The sequence below is a fragment of the Pinus tabuliformis genome, chromosome 6 (genome assembly GCF_031772625.1).
Source record: "Pinus tabuliformis cultivar Carrire ecotype Pingquan chromosome 6, CPIR1, whole genome shotgun sequence".
Lineage (NCBI taxonomy): Eukaryota > Viridiplantae > Streptophyta > Pinopsida > Pinales > Pinaceae > Pinus > Pinus tabuliformis.
In genome coordinates, this window is record NC_142292.1 from 1,320,807,454 (window position 1) to 1,320,832,830 (window position 25,377).

Here is a 25,377-nt window from a genome sequence, read left to right on the forward strand (position 1 = left end):
AAATTCCGACATTCACAATCTAAACACATAAAAATAAATTTCAAAATTCATATATGTTAAAATCTTTTCTCAAAATCATCACTTTATTAAATATCAACTTATTCTTTAAAATAAATAAATACTTTTATGATAAACTAATAAGATAAATTATCTCATTGATATTTACTGCTTCCCATTCCAATCCCAACTACTATACCATAGCACATTACTCCAAATAGGAATCCCAAACATTTGTAAGAAGGGGGAGGGTTGTAAGAAGGGCAAGGAGAATGCAGATTCCCTTCTCCTTGATGCACTACTAATCCGGACCCATATATAACCCCCCTTCTTCCAACTTCATGTGTACTGCGTAATATCTGCAGATGTATTCGTTGGAAAAAGATAGTCGAAACGCTCTTGCCCACATCTGTACCGTTTTTGGAAGAACATTACCTACGAATCAAGGGTAGATGCCCGAAGCCAGGTCTGTCACTCGATACTCTCAAGGCTTAAAACAAGATAAAATTCTGCAAACTAGCTTTAATAGGGCGCTCTGGTACCCCTCTTTTCCAGATTGGCGTAATTTGAATAGGGTTGGGGTTTTGACGTATCCGGAGGCCAGAATGCATAGAAATTAAGAGAGATCCAGATCAGTTTAAGGGGCGAATTAGGCCCGTTCGTCAAGCTGGAAGGGGGAATTAGGGTGGTTGTTCAAGCTGGAGCAGTTGAAGACGATAGGACGGGAGCTCACCATGGGCTCCCAGGGTGGATGGGGGCAGTCCAAGGAGTTTCTGGACCTCGTGAAGGCCATCGGTGAAGCCCGATCCAAAGCAGAAGAAGAGAGGATTGTTTTGCGCGAGATTGAGACGCTGAAGAAGAGGATCACCGAGCCTGATGTGCCCAAGAGGAAAATGAAGGAGTACATTATTCGCCTTGTCTATGTTGAAATGCTAGGTCACGATGCCTCCTTCGGCTACATCCATGCTGTCAAGATGACCCACGATGACTCCCTGCTGCTTAAGAAGACTGGGTATCTTGCAGTTACGCTGTTCCTGAGCGAGGATCACGATCTTATAATTTTGATTGTCAATACCATACAGAAGGACTTGAAGTCGGATAATTATCTGGTTGTCTGTGTTGCGCTTACCGCAGTCTGTAAGTTGATTAACGAGGAGACGATACCGGCTGTACTCCCGCAAATTGTCGAGCTCTTGGGTCACCCGAAAGAATTGGTGAGGAAGAAGGCTGTTATGGCCTTGCACAGGTTCTACCAGAAGGCGTCCTCCACAGTTTCACATGTTATTCCAAAGTTTCGGAAGGTGAGCTATTCAATTCAGTTCGCCAAACGTATGGAAACACAAACTACTCCCACAAAACAAATAATTGACGCTTTTGTATTAGGTCTGCTTCCTGCATTATTTGATCACCGGTTATAGATCTGCTAGGAAATGCCATTTCCAGGCATTGTGGCAAAACAAAATGGCGCTAAAATGTGTGTGTATTTGTAAGGCTCCCCGGCCTACTAACTACTGACAAGAAGGGAAACTTTTAAGCAATGAAATATACAACAGTGTTATAGAATGGTTGGTGATCTTTTGATCTTATAAAGCTGTGGGTGTGTCTCTATATATATAATCTTTTCCTTTTTAGGCTCTTTGGTGCATTTCTAATTTCAACAATAAAGTAGCTTACAGGAGACACTATGAAAAATTATTTTACTAAAGTAGCTGCCAAACACTCAATTTTACCAAGTCTGATACATGTCAGAATAACTACAGCAATTCACGTCACTTGAAGCAGGGAACCTGCTGGATTTGCAAGAAACCATGCAGAAAAAGCAAAGATTTGCGGAATTTGTCTTTTAATGGATTTTTTTTTGTGTTTTTTTCGTCTGTACTATTCTAATTTTATTATTCAATGTCTTCTTGGTACACAGGACCAGTTTGGCCCAAGTGTACAACTGTGCCATTTACATCTTGGGCAATACACTTGAATAGCCAAACTCAGAAAACTGTCAATAGATCAAACCCCAAACTTACAATTTACTATAATTTGCATGTAAGTAATCCTTAGAGTAAAGAGTAAAACACATGCCGATTTTTCTGCCAGAGTTTACTAGGTAGATTCATCTACTCCATTCAGGTTTAATTGACATTACAGAGCATGTTAGAAACAACTTGTGTCTATTCTATATTCCAATGGGCTCTTAAACCCATGTATTTCGAGGGTATCGGTAAGGTTTGGTTCACTGTTTAAGTGGGTACAACTAATATAGCTTTTAAGAGAATTTTCAAGATTGGATATGTTTTCCTATTTGCGATTCTGCTAAATGTCTGCCTTTATATGAATTTCTACAATGATATTCGTCTCTGCAGTTGTTTATATGCCTGCGTTTTGCAAATTTTCCTAGATTCTTACACTTTTTTGTTCTTGTCAGAGGTTGTGTGACAATGATCCAGGTGTCATGGGGGCTTCTCTTTGTCCCCTTTTCGATCTTATTACAGCTGATGCACAGTCATATAAAGACTTGACGACTAGTTTTGTAAATATCTTGAAACAAGTAGCTGAGCATAGATTACCAAAGAGTTATGATTATCATCGTACTCCAGCACCCTTTATTCAAGTAAGTGACTGTTTCTGTTTTTGTTATATTACGTTTGTTATATAGTATTCATTTAAAACATTTTGCCTTTATTTCATGGACGCATCAACTTTCATTTACTTTATTAAAAGCCTTATGGAGCAAGTGATTCAGTCAGCAGCATATTTTGTTTCATGTTTTGACCTAGCATGATTTGTAATTTTGACATATTTTGACTGGTACACATATGGAGTAACCATATGTGGCTTCTTTAAAATCGACATCTCACATAATGGTTGTAATATTTTCCCCTGTATCTCTACAACGGCTTAGCAGAGAAATGGGATACACAAGAAATGCAGCTGAAATAGAATGGAAATGAGCATTCCGTTAGAGTGCGACTGTTGAGAGTTAACAGTAGCCTTCTATAAAATTATGATAGTTGGGGAACAATTATAGGATATGGTTCTATTATAACTTCCATGGAAAAAAATAGGATTTCGTTCTGACGTTGTTTTCCTTCTATCAGCTTAAAAAACAGAGTAGAGTGGGTTGAAATTTCTTCAAAGAAGACACCTTTGCTTGTGGTGGTTGAAGGAGTTGTTCAGGCTAGTCTCTTGGAGGATTGTACTTGATGAGCTTCAGAGCTAAACTTGAAGGTGAATGGACTCCCACCATCCTCATCTCCTTCTTTGGACTCCGTACAGAATGGGGTTTCCTTCAGTTGGGACACCATGGGTCTTCCAAATTTGATGCCAAAGAGTGTGTGGCTAGGTTTTGAATCTATACTTATTCTCTGTTTTTGGACTTGGATATGGTGGGCCTCAACCTTGTAGGTGATGACATTAACAAACAAGGGAATTCTAGGGTAGCCTAAGAGGTGGGAAACTAGGAAGTTGTCCCAACACTTGAGGATAAAAATGATAGCAACAAAGAACATGATAAATTAGGTGTAAATCCTAGGACATAATCTGAGTGTTAATATAACAAATGGAAGAGGTGGAACTATCAAATTTTAATACGTAATTAGCTATTTGTAATCTCACGAGTAGGATATTGGAATTAGAATCTTAGAACCTAGTATTGAAACAACAAGTTTCATGATGCTAAAATGTTGGAAATTCTTCTCCCCCCAAGAATTCTTTGCATGTGGAAATCTTGGACCTTGAGAACAAGCAATATTTAATCCATTTATAGCATGCCATATTTAAGAAAGAGGTGGACATTCAATAGGAATTCCTCAATTCTTATGTCTAGTTAGTTTAGGGGAGGAACACGACACCCTCTCATGTGGGGGGTATCAAAGAAGTTGTTCAGGCTAGTCTTTCAAATTTGATGCTAGAGTGTGTGGCTAGCTTTGGAATTCACACTTTTTCTTTGTTTTCAGACCTTGGGAGGTAGATTGTGAGCCCTTCTGGCTAAGTAGTTACTCTTTTACGTTGTTGAGCTTAGATAATCTTGGGAACAAGTTGCTACTTTTTAGAAAAATGACAATTGGGTCATGATTAGAGATCTCGGAGCAGTGATTAGATTTCCCTTTCTTGGGGGTAGACTTGATCTAGGCCCACCAAATGACACCCTTGTTAGGGAAAGGGTGGGACTTTGAGGGTCTCTTTTGTGTGATGGAAATGTAATGGAATCATTGTACATTTTCTTCTTAATCAAGACCCACGCGAGCCTTGTTAGGGCCATTTGAGATTACTATGATATCATTGCTAGGAGACCTGGAGCTCCAACAACGTTCGTGGTTCAGTGAGTATGTAGATGGTAGACACAATGTTCGTGGTTTGGTAGGCATGGCTTGCTCATGGCTTGCTTGTTTTGTGACTCTAACTAAAGCAGAGTTTCCATGATAACTTCAAATCATTTTGCTAGCTTCATGTGTGTCAAGGTTTATTTCATGCACCTCCCTGGATGTATACATTGCATTGGGTTCAATGCTTTATTGACTCACTCATTGGTAGGGATCACTACCCTTATGTCGCTCCTTGGAGGCCACTTCCCCTACCAATACTTCCAGTTAGGCTCATTGTTGGTTTGCCAAGACCACTCAACTTCTTTAATCCTTTTATCTCTAGATAGATCACCTCCCTCCATTAAGATACTCTCCAGATGCCCTTGGTTGACTTCTGTCAAGCACTCAGAAGTTGAACATGATTATTAGAGAGGAAATCTGTAGATAGCTCATTTAGGTTACTTTGTTAGATCCACTAGGGAGGGCTACACTGTATGATGGCCTTATATGAATAGCACACTCAATGGAGTTGAGGAATGGCATTATTGTTCAGCCTCCCTACATGCTTAGGCACTAGGTGCATGCTCTTAGGGTCCCTCTTAGATGGTTTCAGGTTGGCACCCATCAGCTTCATGTCAAAATGAACCACCATATGGTGTGTGGGAGGGGGGACGGCATATGATATATCTGCCTAGGATACCAAAATGGAGGAACATTTCATCTTCCATTGCCCCATTTATTCTGAGATTAGAGGATGATTCTATTGTCTCTTCATAGATACTCAAAACTCCCTTTTCGCCTTCTTCCTATGTTCAGACCAAAGATATTTGGTTTGTTTATGAGGGAGGCTCTCAGACTTGGTGCCACTTGCTCTGGCCACCTAGACCAGACACTTTAGGCCAGTTACCTGTTACTTTCCAGTAATTCTAGTAGATACAGGCACCAAGAGGTAGGCAGATAGCAACACTACATCAATAGTTAGATCCTTGAGACCACAGTAGGCTATTTTGTTCAGCGGGTGAAATCCCTATGTACTTGCTGAATCAGATCCTGCGACAGTTCACACAGTGCTAGCAGACGTGTGACTTCTTCTACATCTAGGCAGCGGGTTATAGGTTATGTCATCTAGCCAGCAAGACATTCCTCGGACCAGATCTTCTGGTGCTTCAAGGTCCTCTGATTAGTCATTTATCAAGAGTTACTTCAGTGTGGCCTTAGATGGTAGGAAATACAGATACAAACCTTTTGCTCGACAGAGGGAAGCTGTCCCTTCCCTTCTTCATCCTTAGCAGAGAGCATTAGGGGGCATGAATCTGTGTTTCTTGGATGAGACATCCCCCATAGGGGTTTTGGCTCTCTGCAGTTCTTGCACATATCTGGGTTTCCACCCTGTTTTCTGCTCCTTGATCTTGATACTTTAGGTCTTACTTAGCATAGATTATATATGATTTTATCTTGGTTTTATAGGAATGGCCTAGGCATTCCCCCTCTGCATTGGATACTGTTGTACTTAGCAGTCCTGTTGACCTACTTGTGGTCATTTGTTGGACATTAATAATCTTATCTTACGAAAAAAGAAACTAGGGGACATAAAAATTTCATAGTAACATTTGTGAATATGAAATTTGGAAATATAGCCAAAAAAGAGAGTTATCATTAAGAAAGGCCCAAGTGCTCTATTTATTTTGATTTGCGAAACATTAGTGTTAGCATTCTTTCAAAATATTTTCCATTATCTTTTTCATTTTAGTGGTTGGGATGTTGGTCAAAATGGTCAATATGTTGGCCAAACCAATCAAAAGGTCGGTGGAAACAGTTGGTATATTAGCACCAGGGAGCATTAATAGATCTTAGTGCAGATAATCCTACAAAAGTGCATAGAAAGCATGAGTAAACATTGAATACATAATAATATCCTTAATTCAAGGTCATGAAATGCTTTCAATTCAAGTGTGTATCTGGCTCCACTGTCACTGGAGAAGTCATTTACAAAACGTAAGAAGTATGTTGCACCTAATACATTGGGTGCATGAATAGGTCCATGAGTGTCACAATGGAACAAATCTTTGCTCGCCCTCTTCCCACACCTGTTCATGCACGTTGTGTGTCCTCAATACCCTGATAGTGCCTAGGTGTTATTGCTCTACTTATGCTGTAGGTGTTTGAGACCTGTGCACTGTGGGGCCTTTTGGATCTGTTGTGCGTCAATCTTACAGATGCATGCTGGCCCTTTTCTGTCGCGTGCTCATTATGGGTGACTATTGCTGCACACACCCTGTTTGTTTGCTTCTACTGGATGCATGCTTTTGCTGCCAATTTTCGTCTCCCCCCTCTCATGTGACTTCCTGCAGGTGATGGGATTCTCCTTCTTCCCTTCGTGTGCCAATCAGTTCCTTGTTGGTCTGCCAACGTTCAATCAGTTCTTTAAATGTGGCTCTGATGCACTGCAAAAAATAGCAGAAATTGCATACAACAATAGCAGAAACAATGTACAGCTCAGTGTTTTAAAAACCGTTTTTAAAAACTGGTTACCGGTCTAACCGGCCGGTTAGCAAGCCCGCCGGTCTAAACCGGCCAAAAAACCCGGTTTAAATGCTGATTTCTCTATTTTTTTGCCCTAACCGGTGAAAACCGGCCGGTTTAGGACGGAACCGGCCGGTTTGTAACAAACCGGCCGGTTCTGTCCTAAACCGGCCGGTTTTAGGCACACCCACCATAAAGTTAAAAAAGCATATTTTTGACTGTGTTTGAGGGGTTTTGGGGGGGAACTAAGGGTGTTTCAACTTTCAACCCTAACAATGTTGGCAATTAATGGTAATGTTAAATTCTTAAAGTAAAAGGATGAAAATGAAAACCTTTTACTTAAATTTTTAACATTACCATGAAATGACTCAGGATGTTTGAGAGTGGTTTCGACCTCATTGGATTTCATATGGAGAAACTAGAATTTTAGATTTCACTCAAAATTCAGCAGACTTAATGGTTTTCAGGATTTCATGGTTTGGGGGTAAACAATAAATGCAATTAGAGCTCCAAATGATGAGAAAAACTCCTGATCTAGATCCCATTGTGTTGGACGATATTGATCCAACATCAGAATGGGTGGAGGAGACTGAAGAACCTGTGTTTGAGGCTGATTTTGATATCGACATGGCTTTGGCAGGGGATGAAGCAGATTATGTGGTGGCATCAGAACCAGGATCAATAGCGGCATCAAGGAAAGGCAAAGAACCAATGGAAGGCACTAGTCATGCAGGTCGACAAACTCGTGCTTCCATTAGGTCCACTTCTATTGTCATTGGTGGCATTGATACTGAGGTTGCAGATTAGGCTGAGGCATCCTCAGACTCTGAACCAGATGATGTCTATGTAGCTCCTGATGATGATCTTGTGTCTAGTAGTGGTGATGAACTTGATGATTGATCATGTGTACACTGTAGACTTGTAGTAGGCCAATGGCCTCATAGCTTGCAGCATTGTTTTTGGACTTTATAGGCCATTTAGAGCCTCATGGCTTATGTATTTTGCTATTTTGTTGATGATATGTATTGCACTCAGTGCCATTTTGATATATTCACCTTTACATGGTATATAAATGAGCAAACTTTGCATATTTTGTCTCTATTGGCTTGGAATCATGGTTTTACATCTTAAAAATAGTTTTGTTTCATTAAAAATTAATTATTTAATGTATTTTTTTTAAAACCGGTTCGTTTAGACCAAACCAGTCCCGGTTAGACCGGTTCCGGTCGGTAAACCGGTTCATTAGGTGGACCGGTCCGGTCACCGGTTCCGGTTTTAAAAACATTGGTACTACAGCTACAATAGAGAGGGAACCCTTCAAATAGACACGCTTCGTTTTCCTAAAAATATTTTATTTGAGTACATGAAGGGAATGATTGTTCATTTTCCCATAATCAGAAAATAATTAAATGTCTAATCAACTACAGTCATATTAAATTGACTTTATTCCAAAGTGCACTTTCTATTCTTGAATATCTGAAATACAATATATGAACATTAAATATGTATTTTTACCATGTATCAACCTGTTTGCAGGCATGTTCTTCTATCTCTTTACTAGTCAAAATATTTTGGGCTTTTTTCAAATTTGTATTAATCTGTTTCACCATTCTCCTGGTGAGCACTGAGCACTCTTGGGCTGATTAATTCTTTATTCTCTAAAGATCAATTAGATTGATGTTATATTTGGTCATACCCTACCATCAGGCATGTTCTTCTATCTCTTTACTAGTCAAAATATTTTGGGCTTTTTTCAAATTTGTATTAATCTGTTTCACAATTCTCCTGGTTGAGCACTCTCAGTGGGCTGATTAATTCTTTATTCTCTAAAGATCAATTAGATTGATAATATCTTTGGTCATACCCTACCATTAGATACTCGGGTTTCTTTTATTATGGGCTAGAACATGACAACTGGCAAGCTGCCTCCTGTGTATTTTCACATCTAATTTTTAATTGATTATTCTGTCCCTTACAATTGCAGATCAAACTACTGAAAATATTAGCTTTGCTTGGTGCTGGAGACAAGCAAACAAGTGAGAATATGTATACTGTCTTGGGAGATATATTCAGGAAATGTGAACCAACAAGCAATATTGGGAATGGCATTCTATATGAATGTATATGCACGGTGACATCTATTTATCCCAGTCCCAAGCTACTGGAAACTGCGGCTGAAGTGACATCCAGGTTTTTAAAGGTTTATAATGTTGCAACCTCTATACATATGTTTCAATATTGTTGGAAGTTCATTAAAGGTTAATTTGGACCAGTTCCTAGTTGTCACGTAAGAATGTAATTCCTGCACAAATTTTTCTTTAGTTTCTTGTAATTTCCTTGTATGTGGAGGTGACTGTTTCACTTGTGCACAGAGTGACAGCCACAATTTGAAGTATATGGGTATTGATGCACTTGGTAGAGTCATTAAGATCAACCCTGACTTTGCAGAAGAACATCAATTGGCAGTGATCGATTGCTTAGAGGTCTGTTTCTGTTGTCTGAAATTTGAATTCAATGACTTGAAGTTCTTTATTTGTGTATTTGATAATTGGAGTGTTTTCCTTCCATGCTTTTGAAGACTGATTTTGACTTTTTCACCAATATCTTTAAAACTAACTAATCGCAGTAATATCTGAAATAAGAATGGAAATTGATATAGTGTAATTTTCAAATCTCCATGGATTGTTTACAAAAACTAATTTCTGATCTGTATAGCGTTGGGCATCATGATCTGATCCCTACCTGTAAATTACCTGCTTCATTTTCCACAGATGCTTATGATGTCCAGTCATGTTCAATTTCTCTAAAGAAATTTAATGTGAAATGTAAATTTCTGTTTGTTGCATAGTAAATGTCATTTTGTGAAGCTATTTGTCTGATATCTTTCTATTTATTCATGATCTTGAAATGCTAGTGAAGCTTATAATTCATTTCTTTAATCATTTGAAACCAGCTTACTATTTTTCCCTTGCAAAATGGTTTCTAGCATTATTTTTGTCTCATCATGGAGCATTAGTTTTTTGGTTAATGCAAGGCTAAAGGATTACATGTAGAGCAATCCAATAGAGGATTTACTCGTGTGATTCCCATGATGCACATGTGTGTGTGTCTATAGGGCTGTGTGTGTGGAAAATACACTGAGTAATTGGCAACCCAAGATCTGAAAACCTGAATAGGCTGACAAACTAAGTTGCAGGGAACACCTAGAACCAAGTCCCAGATATGCTAGGAAACACAGAAACTGAGATGAAATGCCATTGGCCATATGTACGTTGTTTCCTGATTTGGAACCGTCATACTGTATGGATGGTGGCATTTCCGTACCATTTCAGTGAATTCAGGCCACGTTTCCAGCAATTTTTGCCTTGTTTCTCAGTCCATCTAAGCATCCGTGAAGGGTGTGGTACCCTTAGATAGCATAAAACTAAGTCATATGGTTCAGGTTTGGCAAATATTAGGTTTCATTTGAATGTTACATTTTTGACGAGCTTTGGATGACATTGGCCATGAGGCTTATCTATAATATTTTCAATATATATATATATCTATGGATTCGACCCTTTTTTTGATGAGCTTAGATGACATTGGCCATGAGGCTCATCTATATAATTTTCTCTCTCTCTCTCTCTCTCTCTCTCTCTGTATATATATATAGTTTCAAATCCCCTCGAGGCTTGGTCTCTTGAGCCTTGGTATAGTAGTGACACTAGTCTATGGATACAACCTTGTGGGATGTGGCCTATGTTACACAAAGCACTGAAACATTTCAGAGTTTCTGAAATGCGTATGTTTAGAAATGTCGCCTCCCAAAAATGGAAACGTCGCCCCCCAAAAATGGAAATGTTGACCAAAATGTCAACTATATATATATAAAGAAATTTATAAATAAGTGAATAACAAATTATCTTGCAAGAAAAAAGGGAATAAAACCCATAGATGACAATTTAGAAGGAAAATTCTCATACATGATTACATGATTGTCGAGTTTCGACCAAGTTTTGGGTACAGGTACAGCCCAAAACGCTGGGTTCCTAGAACTTTCGTGCAACATAGGCTGTGGTATAGGCTATAGTCTATGGCTTGAGTTGTGGACTAGCAAATCTCCGGATGCTCGCCACAACAATGTTGGCAGCCTCATAGGCTCCAACAAAATAAGTCTTTGTGGGTTGTGGGTTGTCGACCTAGCAGCTGTATGGTTTGTGTGCTAGTGGTAATGGCAGATCAAATTGGCATTGAGCAAACAATCAAGACTATAGTGAGCATCTAATGGTCCTAGGGTTCTAGCTAGCAAATGTCGAGGGTTGACAATATGAGCAATCGAGGTGGGTTGGTTGAGTGAGGAGTGAACAAAAAAGTGCAGAGAGGATTATGAGTCAATGGCTCTAGGGTTATCATAATTTTGTTTAGTAATTTATGAAAAATTAAAAAACCAATAAAAAGCCCAAATTTAGGTTTTCCCTTCAGTTTCGAATTTGACTAAAGGTTAAAATTCAACTTGAGATTTGACCATGAGGTTTGACGAACCTAATCAAGTCTGAGAATTTCTTTGTAGGTTCGCCGAATTTCGAACCTCAATGTTGTCATTCGGGAAACCTTGTGACATGGGCATAAATACACTTAATTAATAATTGATGGATACATCTAATCAATCTAGAAGCCTAATTAACTGATTTTAATATCCAATTAAGAGAAAAAACAAAATTAAGAATTCTTTTGAAATACTTCATTCACTCAATCCTCACTCTTTCTTTAGTAAAAAGAGCTTCCTGGAGAAGCAATAAGCATTTTACTTGTTTTGGAGCATTGGGAACAAGCTTTGTTGCAATTCTATAAAGATGATGGTTGTTGGCAGCAAGAAGAGGGGTGTGGGCTGCAGATTTATTTATTGTTTTTGCAGAATTCATGGCTTCTAAAACTATCATTTCTGAAGCCCCTAGAGCTCCTCAAGCAACATGCAACAAGAATACTATCCTCTTCGGAAGTATGTTACCAAGTTCAAGCAAATGGTTGGTGGGGGATAATATGAATGGTGGGGTGCAATTTATGTGAAATGATAGGACCTACAAAAGGTTCTTACACAATAGTCAAGGCTCGCATTTTGCATGAAGGGGTAAAGGGTGTTGATGTGCTGGAAATCTGAAGGTGAGGGCCACATTTGAGAATGAGCATAATGATGCTCAAAAGTTGAAAGAACAAAGAAGCAATATTGGTATTGGTAGCAATACTCTCTTGGTTGCTAGCAGTGAGCCAAGGATTGTCCATGAAGTAAGGAAAATGAGGGCGGCACAACTTGAAGAAGAGACATCAAAATGGCCAACTACAAGTAAATATAGCAAAATGTTGATAATGCTCAACAATCAAGATAGAGAAGAAGTTGAGATGCGTGGCAAGGGCCATCTATGCTTCTTGTATCTTGGTTCCCTTTTAATGTGGTTTGGTCCTATTTGTAGGATTTTGTGAGGGAAATTAACAAAGCCCCTCAAGGTTTCAAGGGCTCAAACTATGAAAAACTCAGAATAGTTTTGCTTATTAAAGAGAGGAAACTTGCAAACAACTCAAGCTCAACAAATGAAGGGTGTTATACTAAATGTGCCCCTTTACAATGCAATTCAAGTTAATTTAAAAAACAAGTAAAAATGGACTATTTGCAACTTGCAACTATTCTAGAGTTGAATTGATCTTCAAGATTGAATGTGGTGATGCTTTGAGTTGATTGGAGTTCCAACTCATTTAGATGTTTAGTTTACAAAGAGAAGAATGTTTTAATGCTCCCAATGTCAAATAGTTTCCATTAAACAACACATAAACAATAGAGAATATCACTGCATCCCAATACCTAAACAAGTTATTGATTGAGATCCAAAAGGCAAAACTTTGGCCAAAAGAAGATGGAATGCTTCCAAATGATGTGCTTCTCCCAAAGAATTTCTCGCGTTTTGATTTAGAGATCCTATTCCAGAGTTCCTTTTATCATATTAATGGCCATCAATTTGTTAATGTTCATATACATACACGTATATGAAATGTACTTAACAAACCTGAAAACGATATGAAAACTTCCAACTTTGCTCCACACATGGAAATTGGGAAGCCATAACTAAAAGACCTTCTCTCTTCTGGGGAAGTTGTGATCTAGAATGACATTATTAATACATCGAAGAGCCAACTGCCAATAATGCAACTTCCTTTGCCAGAAGGTGTAGAGCAATAGTTAACAAATAATCAATGGCTAGAAGTTATATGATTCCAAATAGATGTACATCTCTTTGGCCCTTCGAGGAGCTAGGTCCATATAAAACCAAAACAATCCCTTGAAATCCTTCAAATGCAACAACTTTGGTGACAGGGAAGGGTTCCATATATGATTCATTGGCTTGCCATAGAAGTCCTTATTGACAACATCATGTTCATCATCGAAACTTCATAAAGTAATGTCCTTGAAACCCTTAGGTTGCTGTAAGTGAATGAGATCGAGGAGAAAATGAGGAAGACATCGAAGAGAAACTAGATGTCAAAGAGAGAGGCCACAAATTTCAGAGCTTTCTTCTTAGCTTCAACTAATTATGAGCATTGGACAAGGGCTCCATTTCCCTTTTGTCATAGGTTGTTTGTAACAATGATCATATATCTCTAGGAAGGAAGGCTCAAATGCCTAGTGGGGCCAATAGTTTGTAGATCATGTTCAAAGTAACTAAAGGCTTGGCATTTCTACACAAAATTTCGAAAATGCTCATATCTCACTCCTCCCAGCTCTTTGCTTTTTACCTGTACAAAATGCCAATTGGAAATGTAGTAAGAAGGTGACTCAATTGGATTGAAGTTGCATGTACTGCAGAGGTGCAATCTCATGGCTTGTAGCCTTCTTTAGATATTGGTGACTAAGAGTTGATTCCTTCACATGTGTGAACCCTTTGCTTCCTAATCTTTGGACAATTAAGTTTTATACGCAAGATCCAAAAACTTGAGGCCAAATGTCGATCAGGCAGGTTAGGCCAATGCATAGATTGCTATGGAAAATAGAGGGTTGAGCATGTAGATGGATAGAACATGTGAACGGTGAGAGTGCCTAAGTCAAGGGCCACAAAACTGTGGCTTTGATACAACTATTGGACACATGAGAATGAAAGAGAGATAAGATAAAACTCAATGTTGATAACAATGACAAAAAACGTTGATGTCTCAAAAAATTGACTCAAAACTAATTGTGAATTTTTTCACTAATTAAAAAATCATGTTTTTTACCAAAATTTCACGCAATGATAGGAAAAGTCGTCAACGTAGTGTAACCCACGAGGTTTTAATCTTTTGTGTTTTTTTCCCTCTGTGTTTCTTCGTTGTTGGAGAAGGGAGGAGGAGGGCTTGTGGTCATCATCAATGATTGTGGAGATAGCTAAACAACCATCATCATCCCTGACAAGATGTTTTTAGTGGAGCAAGGGTTCAATTTCTTTTCCCGACTAGTGTTGAATCTTCCATTCACATGTATGTATTTAATTCCCACCATGTTAATGCCTTTTCATTTCATAGAATTATGGATGCTTGCTTGCCTCTTTGTTTGCCTACATTTTTTTTTTGTCATTTTTCCATGGTTTTCAAGCCCAAAAAACAATGTAAGGTTTTATTTTTATTTTTTATTTTACCCCCTTTTTATCTTTCGATAATGGGACAACAAGATTAAATTTTTATCCACCCTCTTATTGTCATTTTTCATTGCTAGTAATCCATTCTAATTCTGTAAAGTTTAATTTTTTAAATCAATAGGTTGTTATTTGTTGATGTTTGTAGCTGAGGCAATTACTTCTGCATAGGCCTATGTGTATAGGCGTGCAGAAGTTGCCCATAGTCTCCTTAGGTACTTGTTCTAGTGTGAGCAAGTTGCTAATGTAACTTATCCTTAGTCTAACTTAAGAAATAACACATATTATATGTTGGCTCATTGAGCTAAAGTAAATTTAGGAACATTAAAGTCAATTACTGATCCAGGTGGATCTTCAGACACATTGGCAAGGGAAAAGCTCAAAATTCAAAGTGGTGGAAAGGTGATAAACTTGACATCAGATTGAAGTGCTCGTCGCCCTGATTCCAACGGTGTGAACGACACTCCAATCCGAGTTCGGATGAAGGAGATAGAGGCAGTCAAAGTTGGGTTGACTTTTGATGACTGGGCAGGTTTAACGAGGACACAATTTTCACTTTTCCAGCAGATGGAATCCGGCCAACTCCGGCCAGGTTCCGGGCGAAATCATGGCTTGTTTAAATTGACCCCTTCGGTCCAAAATCGAATTTCCAAAAATGCACACTTTGTTTTATTTTAACAAAAAATATAAAAAAGGGGGGGGGGTGGTGGGCCACCAACCCTGCCACCCCAACCACACAACCAAATCCGCATGACATATGATATAATTACGGAGGGGTGGGGCATGACCCCCGGCCCCTCTCCACATCCCATGGAACCTCCAAACGACGAAGGTTGGAACTAATGCGGGCTGTTGCCATGGAAGGTGGGTCAGCCCTTGGGGTGCGGGACCCAACCTCCAACCACAACAAACCATCCGCCGATGAAAAGTGAATGCGGGCCGTTGGAGCAGAGCTAGATATGGGGGGCGGGCCTAGCCCAACCCAAAGTTTAATTAAAGAAATTACTATGTAAAAAAAACGGAGGAGGCGGGGTTTGACCGCCCAACCTCCTTCGCAATAAATGAAGCCTAAACCAACTCAGCCAACGGTTTCATTGAGAAATTCGCCACCAGTGTAATATTTAAACGCAGTTTATTAGTGTGCCTAGGCAGAGGAGGCAGTGCACGTAGTTCGAGGCAGAATTTTGCAGGAGGGTCGAATTTTCACTTTGCCAGAATTTGACAAATTTTATATGGTTTCAGCACTTCTCGACGCCACGAACACAATGGCGCTGTCCATTTTCTCCATCAAAGTTCTGCATTTTTCGACCATTTTTCAGTATGGAGGTATAAAACTCCTTTTGTAACTGATGCTTGTACTCTTCTTTCTCATGCCATTTAATGAATGAAGGCCTCCCCAACTATCGAGCAGGGCCCAGAGACGTAGTCCAAGACGGCCGAACTCCGTTATCAAGTCTTGTTGTCTTCTTTCATGCTTTATGTGTTTCTCCTCTTGTCTCATGTGCACATTAAGTTTTCTCTGTTAAGCTACAATTTATGCATGTAATTCTTTAACACATCTATAAGCAAAAGATTTTGGATCAAGTGGTATCAGAGCAAGTCTTTTTAGATGTGAATTGCATGTTTGTATGCTAACAAGAAACATGCTCCAAAGAGGTGAAGGGAAACTAAAGTCTTTCGATCTCGAAGCGGGGCATGCACATCGAAGGAGAAACATGGCAGATGAAGAGGCTTGTCTTGAAGAGGAGCGCAATTTCCGCAAAACCTTCTATTCAATGGCAGAGAATGTCGGTCAATTGCTTTCAAGGCTGGAGAAAGCAGAAGAGAGAAAACCAGAAGAACAAGGTTCAACGCATGGAAATGGTGGAGAAGAACCCCCTCCTTCTCCTTCGACGGGCGAAAGTTCTTCTTCCTCCCATCACCATCATCATAGAAATTCAAGGAAAGCATCTAAGAAACCTTTTTTTAAATTAGATGTCAAATTTGATCTTCCTATGTTTAACGGTGAAAGTAATGCAGAAAAGCTTAACAACTGGATTAGGCAGATTGAAATCTACTGCAGGATTCAACAGATCGATGAGGATGAGGCAAAGATTCAGTTGGCCTCTCTTCGGCTGAGTAGCACCACTCTCGTTTGGTGGGAGAGCAAATTGTGAAGCAGTAAGAGTGTGGGTAATCTTCTTTCCTCATGGCCTAATTTCATTTCTGCATTAAAGGAACAATTCTATCCCTTGGGTTATAAACAAAAAGCCTTAATGGATTGGCAATACTTAAGGCAAGGCAGAGGTCAGGATGTTCAAAGCTTTATAGAGGAATTTAGAAAACAGGCACTTAATTTGGGCATTGCACTTGACTCACCTGAAGTAGTAACTAAGTATATTGGATCATTACATAGTTACCTTAGACATTCATTATTATTGTTTGAACCAACTACTATTGACTCCGCCAGTGTGAAGGCAATCCATCTTGAGAACAGGGGCAAAAATGAAAGAGATGATCATTTCAAGAAACCACCTTTCAAACCTCCAAATGGCAAACCCAAAGTGAAAGGAAAAGGAAAGGAGAAGAGGATGACATCAACCAAGAAAGATGAAGGAGAAAGACCTTATTGCAATCACTGTAAAACGGAAGGTCATGACGACGATCATTGTTGGAAACAGTACCCGGAAAAGAAACTAAAGAAGCATTGATCACAACAGCAGGAACAAAAGGTACTCTTACACCTCATGTTAATTCTGAATCACATGAAGGCACTAGTTCAATAGATGAGTCTCTTCCTAATGAACGAAAGAGAATTGAGCTATTTCATATTAGAGTTATCATAAATCATACAAAAGTGGAAACTCTATTTGATACCGGATCCCAAGCAAACTTAATTTCATCCTTGGTAAAGAAGCTAGGCTTGGAAACCAAACCACATCCAAAACCTTATGCACTTGGATGGATACATGATAAAGCAAAACTAAATGTAACTAAGTAGTGTAAGGTTAAATTTGTGATCGCTTCTAAGTTAGTGGATGAGGTAAAACTTGATGTGATACCATTGGATATATGTGGGATGGTGTTAGGGAGTCCATATCTATATGATAGAAAGGCAATCTTCTTCCGTCATGAAAACAAATACCAAATCACAAAAGATGGGGTAGAATATATTGTAAGGGCTCATCAAACTAAAATCAATGCGAGCCTTGTAAGTGCAGGACAAATGAAGAGGCTGGTGAATTCCAGTAAGGGTTGCATGCTTATGATTATAAGGGGAAAAGATGCAGAATTATCCGATGCTTTCCAGGGTTGTGATCATGTGCATAAAAAGGAATTATGTGAATTAATTTCTAACTATGATGAGATGTTTTAGGAACCAAAGGGATTGCCTTCGAAGAGGGAAATCCAACATAAGATCCATTTGCAGCATGATGCTCCTTTATCGAGTATTGGCATGTATAGGATGTCGACCATTGAGATGGAGGAGATAAAAAAGCAGGTGTAGGAACTATTGAACCAAGGGGTCATCAGACCAAGTACTTCTCCATGCGGCTCACCGATTGTCTTCGTGCCGAAGAAAGATGGCACGTGGAGGATGTGCGTGGATTATCGAGCACTAAACAAAAACACGGTGAAAAATTGTTACCCTCTTCCCTGCTTTGATGACTTATTAGATCAGTTAAAGAATGCTATCTATTTCACCAAATTGGATTTGCGTAGTGGTTATCACCAGGTCCAAATTGCAGAGCAGGATGTGTGGAAAACTGCCTTCAAGACCAAACAGGGGTTGTTCGAATGGATGGTGATGCCATTCGGACTTTGCAATGCTCCAGCCACTTTCATGAGGGTCATGAATGATCTCTTTAGGCCTTTCATTGATGAATTTGTTCTTGTATATCTAGATGATATTCTTGTCTTTAGTAAAATTTGGAATGAGCATGTATGTCATGTGAAGAAAGTGTTTGATGTATTGAAAAACGAAAAACTCTATGTAAAATTGTCAAAGTGTGAGTTTGGGAAAACCTCTTTGGTTTACCTAGGTCATATTGTTGGTCATGGTCAGCTAAAAATTGATCCTTCTAAAGTTGAAGCAATTGTAAATTGGCCTAAACCTACTAGTGTAACCGAGGTTCACAGCTTTTTGGGTGCAGTACAGTATTGGAGGAGATTGATTGCCAATTTCTCTATTATTGTAGCACCTTTACACGCATTGACAAGTGTAAAGCAGCAGAAGTCCTTCGAAACATTGAAAGAAAAGATCAGCACCGCACCGGTCTTGGCCTTACCAGATCTCCAACAGCCATTCGAGATCGAGACAGATGCCAACGGATATGCCATGGGAGCTGTACTGATGCAGCAAAAGAAGCCGATATGTTACCATTCAGAGAAGTTCTCTCAAGCTGTGATAAACTATCCCACTTATGACAAGGAATTATATGCCTTGGTCCAGAGTGTGAAAAAGTGGAAACACTACCTGATCGGCAAGGAGACCATCATCCATACGAATCATCAGCCCTTGCAGTATCTTCAGTCACAAACCAAGTTGCAACAATCTCGTCATTTTAGGTGGATGGGTTTTCTTCAACAGTTTCATCTAGTAATAAAGTATAAGAAGGGCACTAGCAACAAAGTGGCCGATATGCTATCTCGCCCTCCTATTTCTGCTTCTGTTATTTTGCATAATGCTTCGTTATCTTTTGAAAGTTATGCTGAACAATATGGTAATGATGATGACTTTAAGGAGATTTATGCAAAACTAACCCATGGTTAACAAGTGGACAACTATCACTTGCAGGGGAAACTGTTGTATCACCTTGGCAAATTGTGCATACCCACAGGAGAAAGGGTACATGTAATCCGGGAGGCCCACACCTCCCTTGTGTCTGGTCATTTTGGTATTGAAAAAACTTTGTGTCATGTACAAAGATTTTGTTTTTGGCCTCATGAAAAACATTGTGACTCACTATGTAAAGGGGTGTGTGATGTGTTCTGTTTAATAGAAAACTCGGGCTCTACACACCACTCCCTATTCCGAGTCGTCCATGGGAAAGTGTGTCGATGGATTTTGTAGGAGGTTTGCCTTTGTCTAGAAAAAGTCACGACTTTTTGTATGTCGTTGTTGACCGTTTTAGTAAGATGTGTATTTTAGTGCCTTGTAAAAAGCAGATCACTGCAGAGTAGACTGCCCATCTTTTCTTTCAGCATGTCTGGGTCCATTTTGAGCTGCCCACATCGATTGTGTCAGATTGGGACTCTTGCTTTCTCGGAGAGTTTTGGACCAGCGTGTGGAAGATGATATACACCAAGTTGAAAAGAAGCACGACATTCCATCCACAGACTGACGGACAAACCGAGGTTGTCAACCGCACCGTGGTACACTTGTTGCGAGGCTATTGTGGGAAACATCCTAAGTTGTGGGGTGAGCATCTTCCATATGTGCAGCATTCCTACAACCGAGCAGTACACTCATCTACGCCGTTCACCATTTGAGACATGTTTTGGCTACTTGCCAAAAGACCCTTTTGATATGGTCTTTGGAAGGGAAGATGACTCCAGTGGACGTGATGACACAGCGGTTCATTCAGCAGATCCAATTGATTCACCAAGCAGTACAGGAGCAGTTGGAGAAAAGTCAAGCCCGGTACAAGGCTCGACATGACAAACACCGAGTCGACCATCAATTTCAAGTGGGTGACAAAGTGTGGTTCCACATCAGCAAGGACAGGATGAAGGGAGAAGGGAAGAAGTTGCGACCAATCTGGTATGGTCCATTCAACATCTTGGAGAAGATTGGAAACAATGGCTTTCGTCTCGATTTGCTGATATATATGCAGATGTACTCCGTAGTGAATGTGGAGAACTTAAAGCTGTATGAGCCACCATTGATTATGGACACCGAGGAGGTGGGCACAGTTCCTACAGTTGATGACTTTGCACCAGAGTATCTCGATGAGTTACCTGAAGACATCATCCTTGACAGAAGAACCAGGACTTCATGACGGGGAGATGTGGAATAACTTCGAGTTGGTTTCAAGGGGATGCACCCTAGGAAGGCAAAATCGCTGGAAAAAGAAAGAGTGAGGGAACAATTCCCTCACTTGCCAATTGACTGATAAAGCTTTTGGCGGTCGAAAAACTCCTCAACGGGGAGGATTGATCCAGGTGGATCTTCAAACACAGTGGCATGGGAAAAGCTCAAAATTCAAAGTGGTGGAAAGGCAATGAACTTGACATCAGATCGAAGTGCTCGTCGCCCTGATTCCAACGGTGCGAATGACACTCCAATCCGAGTCCGGATGAAGGAGATAGAGGCAGTCAAAGTTGGGTTGACTTTTGATGACTGGGCAGGTTTAACGAGGACACAATTTGCACTTTTCCGGCAGATAGAATCCAACCAACTCTGGCCAGATTTCGGGCGAAATCGTGGCCTGTTTAAAATGACCCCTTTGGTCTAAAACCAAATTTCCAAAAACGCACACTTTGTTTTATTTTAACAAAACATATAAAAAAGGGGGGGGTGGCGGGCCACCAACCCCGCCACCCAAACCACAACCAAATCCGCATGACATATGATATAATTACGGAGGGGCGGGCCATGACCCCCAGCCCCTCCCCACATCCCACGGAACCTCCAAACGATGAAGGTTGGAACTAATGCGGGCCGTTGCCATGGAAGGTGGGCTAGCCCTTGAGGTGCGAGATCCAACCTCCAACCACAACAAACCATCCGCCAATGAAAAGTGAATGCGGGCCGTTGGAGCAGAGCTAGATACGGGGGGCGGGCTGCCCAAGGCGGGCCTAGCCTAACCCAAAGTTTAATTAAAGAAATTACTATGTAAAAAAAGGGAGGAGGCGAGGGTTTGACCACCGGACCTCCTCTGTGATAAACGAAGCCTAAACCAACTCAGCCAACGGTTTCATTGAGAAATCCGCCACCATTGTAATATTTAAACGCAGTTTATCAGTGCGCCCAGGCAGAGGAGGCAGTGCACGCAGTTCGAGGCAGAATTTTGCAGGAGGGCCGAATTTTCACTTTGTCAGAATTTGACAAATTTTATATGGTTTCAACACTTCTCGATGCCACGAACGCAATGGCGCTGTCCGTTTCTCCATCAGAGTTCTGCATTTTTCGGCCATTTTTCAGTATGGAGGTATAAAACTCCTTTTTGTAACTGATGCTTGTACTCTTCTTTCTCATGCCATTTAATGAATGAAGGCCTCCCCATTGATCGAGTAGGGCCCAAAGACGTAGTCCAAGACGGACGAACTTCGTTATCAAGTCTTGTTGTCTTCTATCATGCTTTATGTGTTTCTCCTCTTGTCTCATGTGCGCATTAAGTTTTCTCTGTTAAGCTACAATTTATGCATGTAATTCTTTAACACATCTATAAGCAAAAGATTTTGGATCAATTACTTTAGTGAATAAGTTTTAATCTCAACCCTTGATCTCAATAGAGGTTATCTAATCTCGATCGTCAATAACTTTGGAAATTAGGGTTAGAGATTTAGTTCAATGTAAAGTTATAAAAGCAAAGCTAGGGAGATGGGAAAGACACACTACAACAACACAAGATTGAGAGAGGCTTCTCAAGGAGTGTTGGATCCAAGGAAGGCCTACAAGGAGATTTGGATAAGCCATGGAGGGTTGATCAGCTGGATGAGATGCATGGTTGTAATTAATTCCTCGGTCCATTATCGCTGGACGAGAGACCAAGTAAGTTTGGATTATTAATGAAAAAAATTTAATTGGGCATAATTTGTGTGTTGATTTTTACAACATTGGTTATTTTATTTTTGCTTCTCCTGAATGTTAGGAACCTAACTATGTAAGTTGTTCAGTAGATCTGCAATTTTCTAGGTTAATAATTATTGGGTACTAGATTTAACAGAAATTAACATTATTGTTATTAATTTTTTATTTTTCTTGTGGGGCCTTAATGCCATTTTCTTGTGTTTTTGGTGCATTATATTTGAAATTTAAAGACTATTTCCATTACAAATATGCCAAAGGATTTGGACCCATTTTGGCAACGTGGGCAACCCAAAGATGGGATAAATCGGCCACAATTGAGTTGCAAATTATGAGGGAAGCATATGACAAGAGGGATTAGCAAGTTGGAATGCCATTTGGCTTAAGTCCATGGGCATGATGTTGGGAATCGAGATTTGTCTTGAATATGGTCTAGAAGGTTATGTGAGCTGTGTATGATTAAGTTCTTGCAAAGGATAGAAAGAAAGGAAAGACAGCTGCAAACAGGGATAAACGTTAGCCATAACTTCAAGGCTATCAATATCTACCATTGAGGGTAGTGGGAGGGGCTCCATGGCTTCACCTACCAAGAGGTCCTCATCTCTTTAGTTCCACGAATTACAGTTGGAGTACAACCTTCCATCAAATCAGTGTTAAAGAAGGGAGAAGGAAGAAGCGAGCATGGTTATGGGGTAGTGTCTTTTATGGAGTGGCTTACGTCTCAACATCACCAAAACAATCCATTTTGGAAGTCGATGTGTGATGCCATTACTGTTCTTGGCCCAAGGTATAAAAGTGCTACATATGAGGAATTGTAGGGGCCAATTATTTAAGCAGAAAAGGACATATGATATGTGATGGATGGACATATACGAAGTGTAGGACCCTTCTAAATTTCTTGGTACATTATCCTAGATTTACTTCTCTTTCTTTCTTATTTGTTGTAGATGTTTGGTGGCAAAAATATGGTACAAGGGCACCAAATTTATAGAAAATTTCCATCAGAATTCTCGGTCAAACCTGTATCACTGTGGGATATGAGTGCAGTTGGAGTCTATATGAAAAACTACACTCAAAGAAACACATCAACATGTTAGCACTGAGAACTTCAACAGAGCGATTACATTTATTGTAATTTATGACCCTCTAATATACTATGACCCTTTAATATACTATGACCCTCTTATAGGTTGGAGTTCTCATGTCTCAATGACTTGGTCTATGTTCATTACAATCTTCGACTATGGATGAGGCAAATGGAGAGAATATTGCACGTGGACGCCATTTCCTTAGACAATATTGATGTATTGTCTAAGTGGAGGGTGGAGTCTGAGGTGCCTATCATTGGAGGAACCTACATGGTTAGAGGAACGAGTACAACAACAAGAGGAGCAAGAGGAGGGCGAGGAGGGTGTGTTAGGGTCAACACCATCTTCTATAGAGATTAATGAACATAGTTCTACACCCATTAGTCACTATCAGACATTTGGTCCAGGGCCAGGGCCTTATGTTGTTAGGGATAGGCCTAGAAAACAACCCACGTTCTTTTCTTGTAAAAGTGGGAGAGAGCATCGATATCTTATAGCTAGCCGCAAGCATTTTTTCTTTTATCATTGTACATCATTCTTATGATGATGAGATACATTTATATATGTGATGTCATTTTGTATTGGCTCACCACTTTTGAGTCCTTGATTGGATAACTATCAAGGTTTAGGATTTAGTATCGACTTTGATGTATCATTTTTTTTGGCATCAACTACATCATATATCAATGCTTTCTCCATATTTATGTGTCAATGTGTTTATCTAACGTTGTTGTTGCTTTATATGTTTAAAATTTTGAAAAAAAATGAACATATGAGCACTCTATTGAGACCCTAAACATCACCTTTCTGAATGTTGACTTGAATTTTGATGAGCTATGCAATAAGCTTTCATAGCAGGATAGGTGGAAGAAACAATTTGGTAGTAGTAGTGAGACTAATGGGCTAAGAAGAAGGTCTAGGTAGTGGCGAAGATGCAAGCAAGAGCTTGAAGACCATCACTTGCCATCGTTGTGGCAAGGTGGGCGATATGAAGGTGCATTAGAGAAAGAGGTTGGTACAGTAGAAAACCAATTAGGGAGGGCCTCTATAGAAGGTTCATAATGTAGAGCATATAGAGGAAAAGTAATCAAGTTTTTATGCTTTCATTGTGAAAGAACCACTCAGTTAGCCTAGGGCATCTGCTTTGTATATTGATTTAGGTGCATCATGACACTTCAATAACAGGGAAGATTGGTTCACAAAGTATTTTGTTTGTTCCTCCTAGGATTAAATGCTCTTCGGTTGTGGGGAAGAGTACAAAGTGGTTGGCATAGGGAATGTGCAGATTTTATTTTGGAGGGAAAATGTTGATTTTCCTTCATGTGTATTAAGTGCCATTCATGGAGCTTATTCTATTGTTAGTTACTTAATTATGAAACATTGTCCCCAATTAGATGTCAATTTTAGCCATCACATGCAACCTTGTTAACAAGCAGGCGAAGAAGATTATTGATCTTGGTGTGGAGGATCATGGACGATCCAGGGTGGTTGATATTGGATAGGTCAGAAAAAATGTATTGGTAACGAAAGTTGCATCAAACATCAATACACTTTGTCATTAGTGATACATGCTTCTTAACTTGACCTATCTCTTAGTTATCTCAAGAGAATTTGGTAGATGGACTTCTTAACATCTAACAATATATTTATGGTTTATGTAGAAGCTTGCTAGGCAGGGAAGCTACATTGGGTGCTATTTGATGACAGACAAACTTGGACAACACAATGTGTTCATTAGCTAGTCCATGCAGACGTTTTGGACCAATGAACATGGCATAGAGTACTTCGTTCTATTTTATTGATGACTATAATAGGAAAATGTGGGTGTACTTTTTAAAATGGAGATATGAAATGTTTAATGAATTTCAAAAGTTTCAAGCATTAGTAGAAAAAGGAGACAAGGAAGCTACACTGAGTGCCATTTGATGCAGACAAACTTGTAGAACACAGAGTGTACTTTAGCTAGTTCATGTAGACATTTGTGGACCAATGAACACGACATAGAGTATTTCCTTTTTTTATTGATGATTATAGTAGAAAAATGTGGGTGTATTTTTTGAAATTGAAATATGAAGTTTTTTAATGAATATGAAAAGTTTCAA

At 39.6% G+C, this 25,377-nt stretch overlaps 1 protein-coding gene across 2 annotated transcripts in view; it reads left to right on the plus strand.

Annotated features, from left to right (window-relative positions):
- The first annotated feature begins 208 nt into the window (after positions 1 to 208).
- LOC149263476 (Adaptin family protein) overlaps positions 209 to 25,377 on the plus strand; it is a 200,463-nt gene continuing 175,294 nt past the window's right edge. For both annotated transcript variants that reach the window (XM_089426337.1, XM_089426341.1), the window contains exons 1-4: positions 209 to 1,298; positions 2,417 to 2,602; positions 8,803 to 9,018; positions 9,191 to 9,301. In XM_089426337.1, the coding sequence (XP_089282463.1) occupies positions 732 to 1,298; positions 2,417 to 2,602; positions 8,803 to 9,018; positions 9,191 to 9,301 (1,080 nt within the window). In that variant the 5' untranslated portion in view covers positions 209 to 731. The remainder of the gene's footprint in view (positions 1,299 to 2,416; positions 2,603 to 8,802; positions 9,019 to 9,190; positions 9,302 to 25,377) is intronic.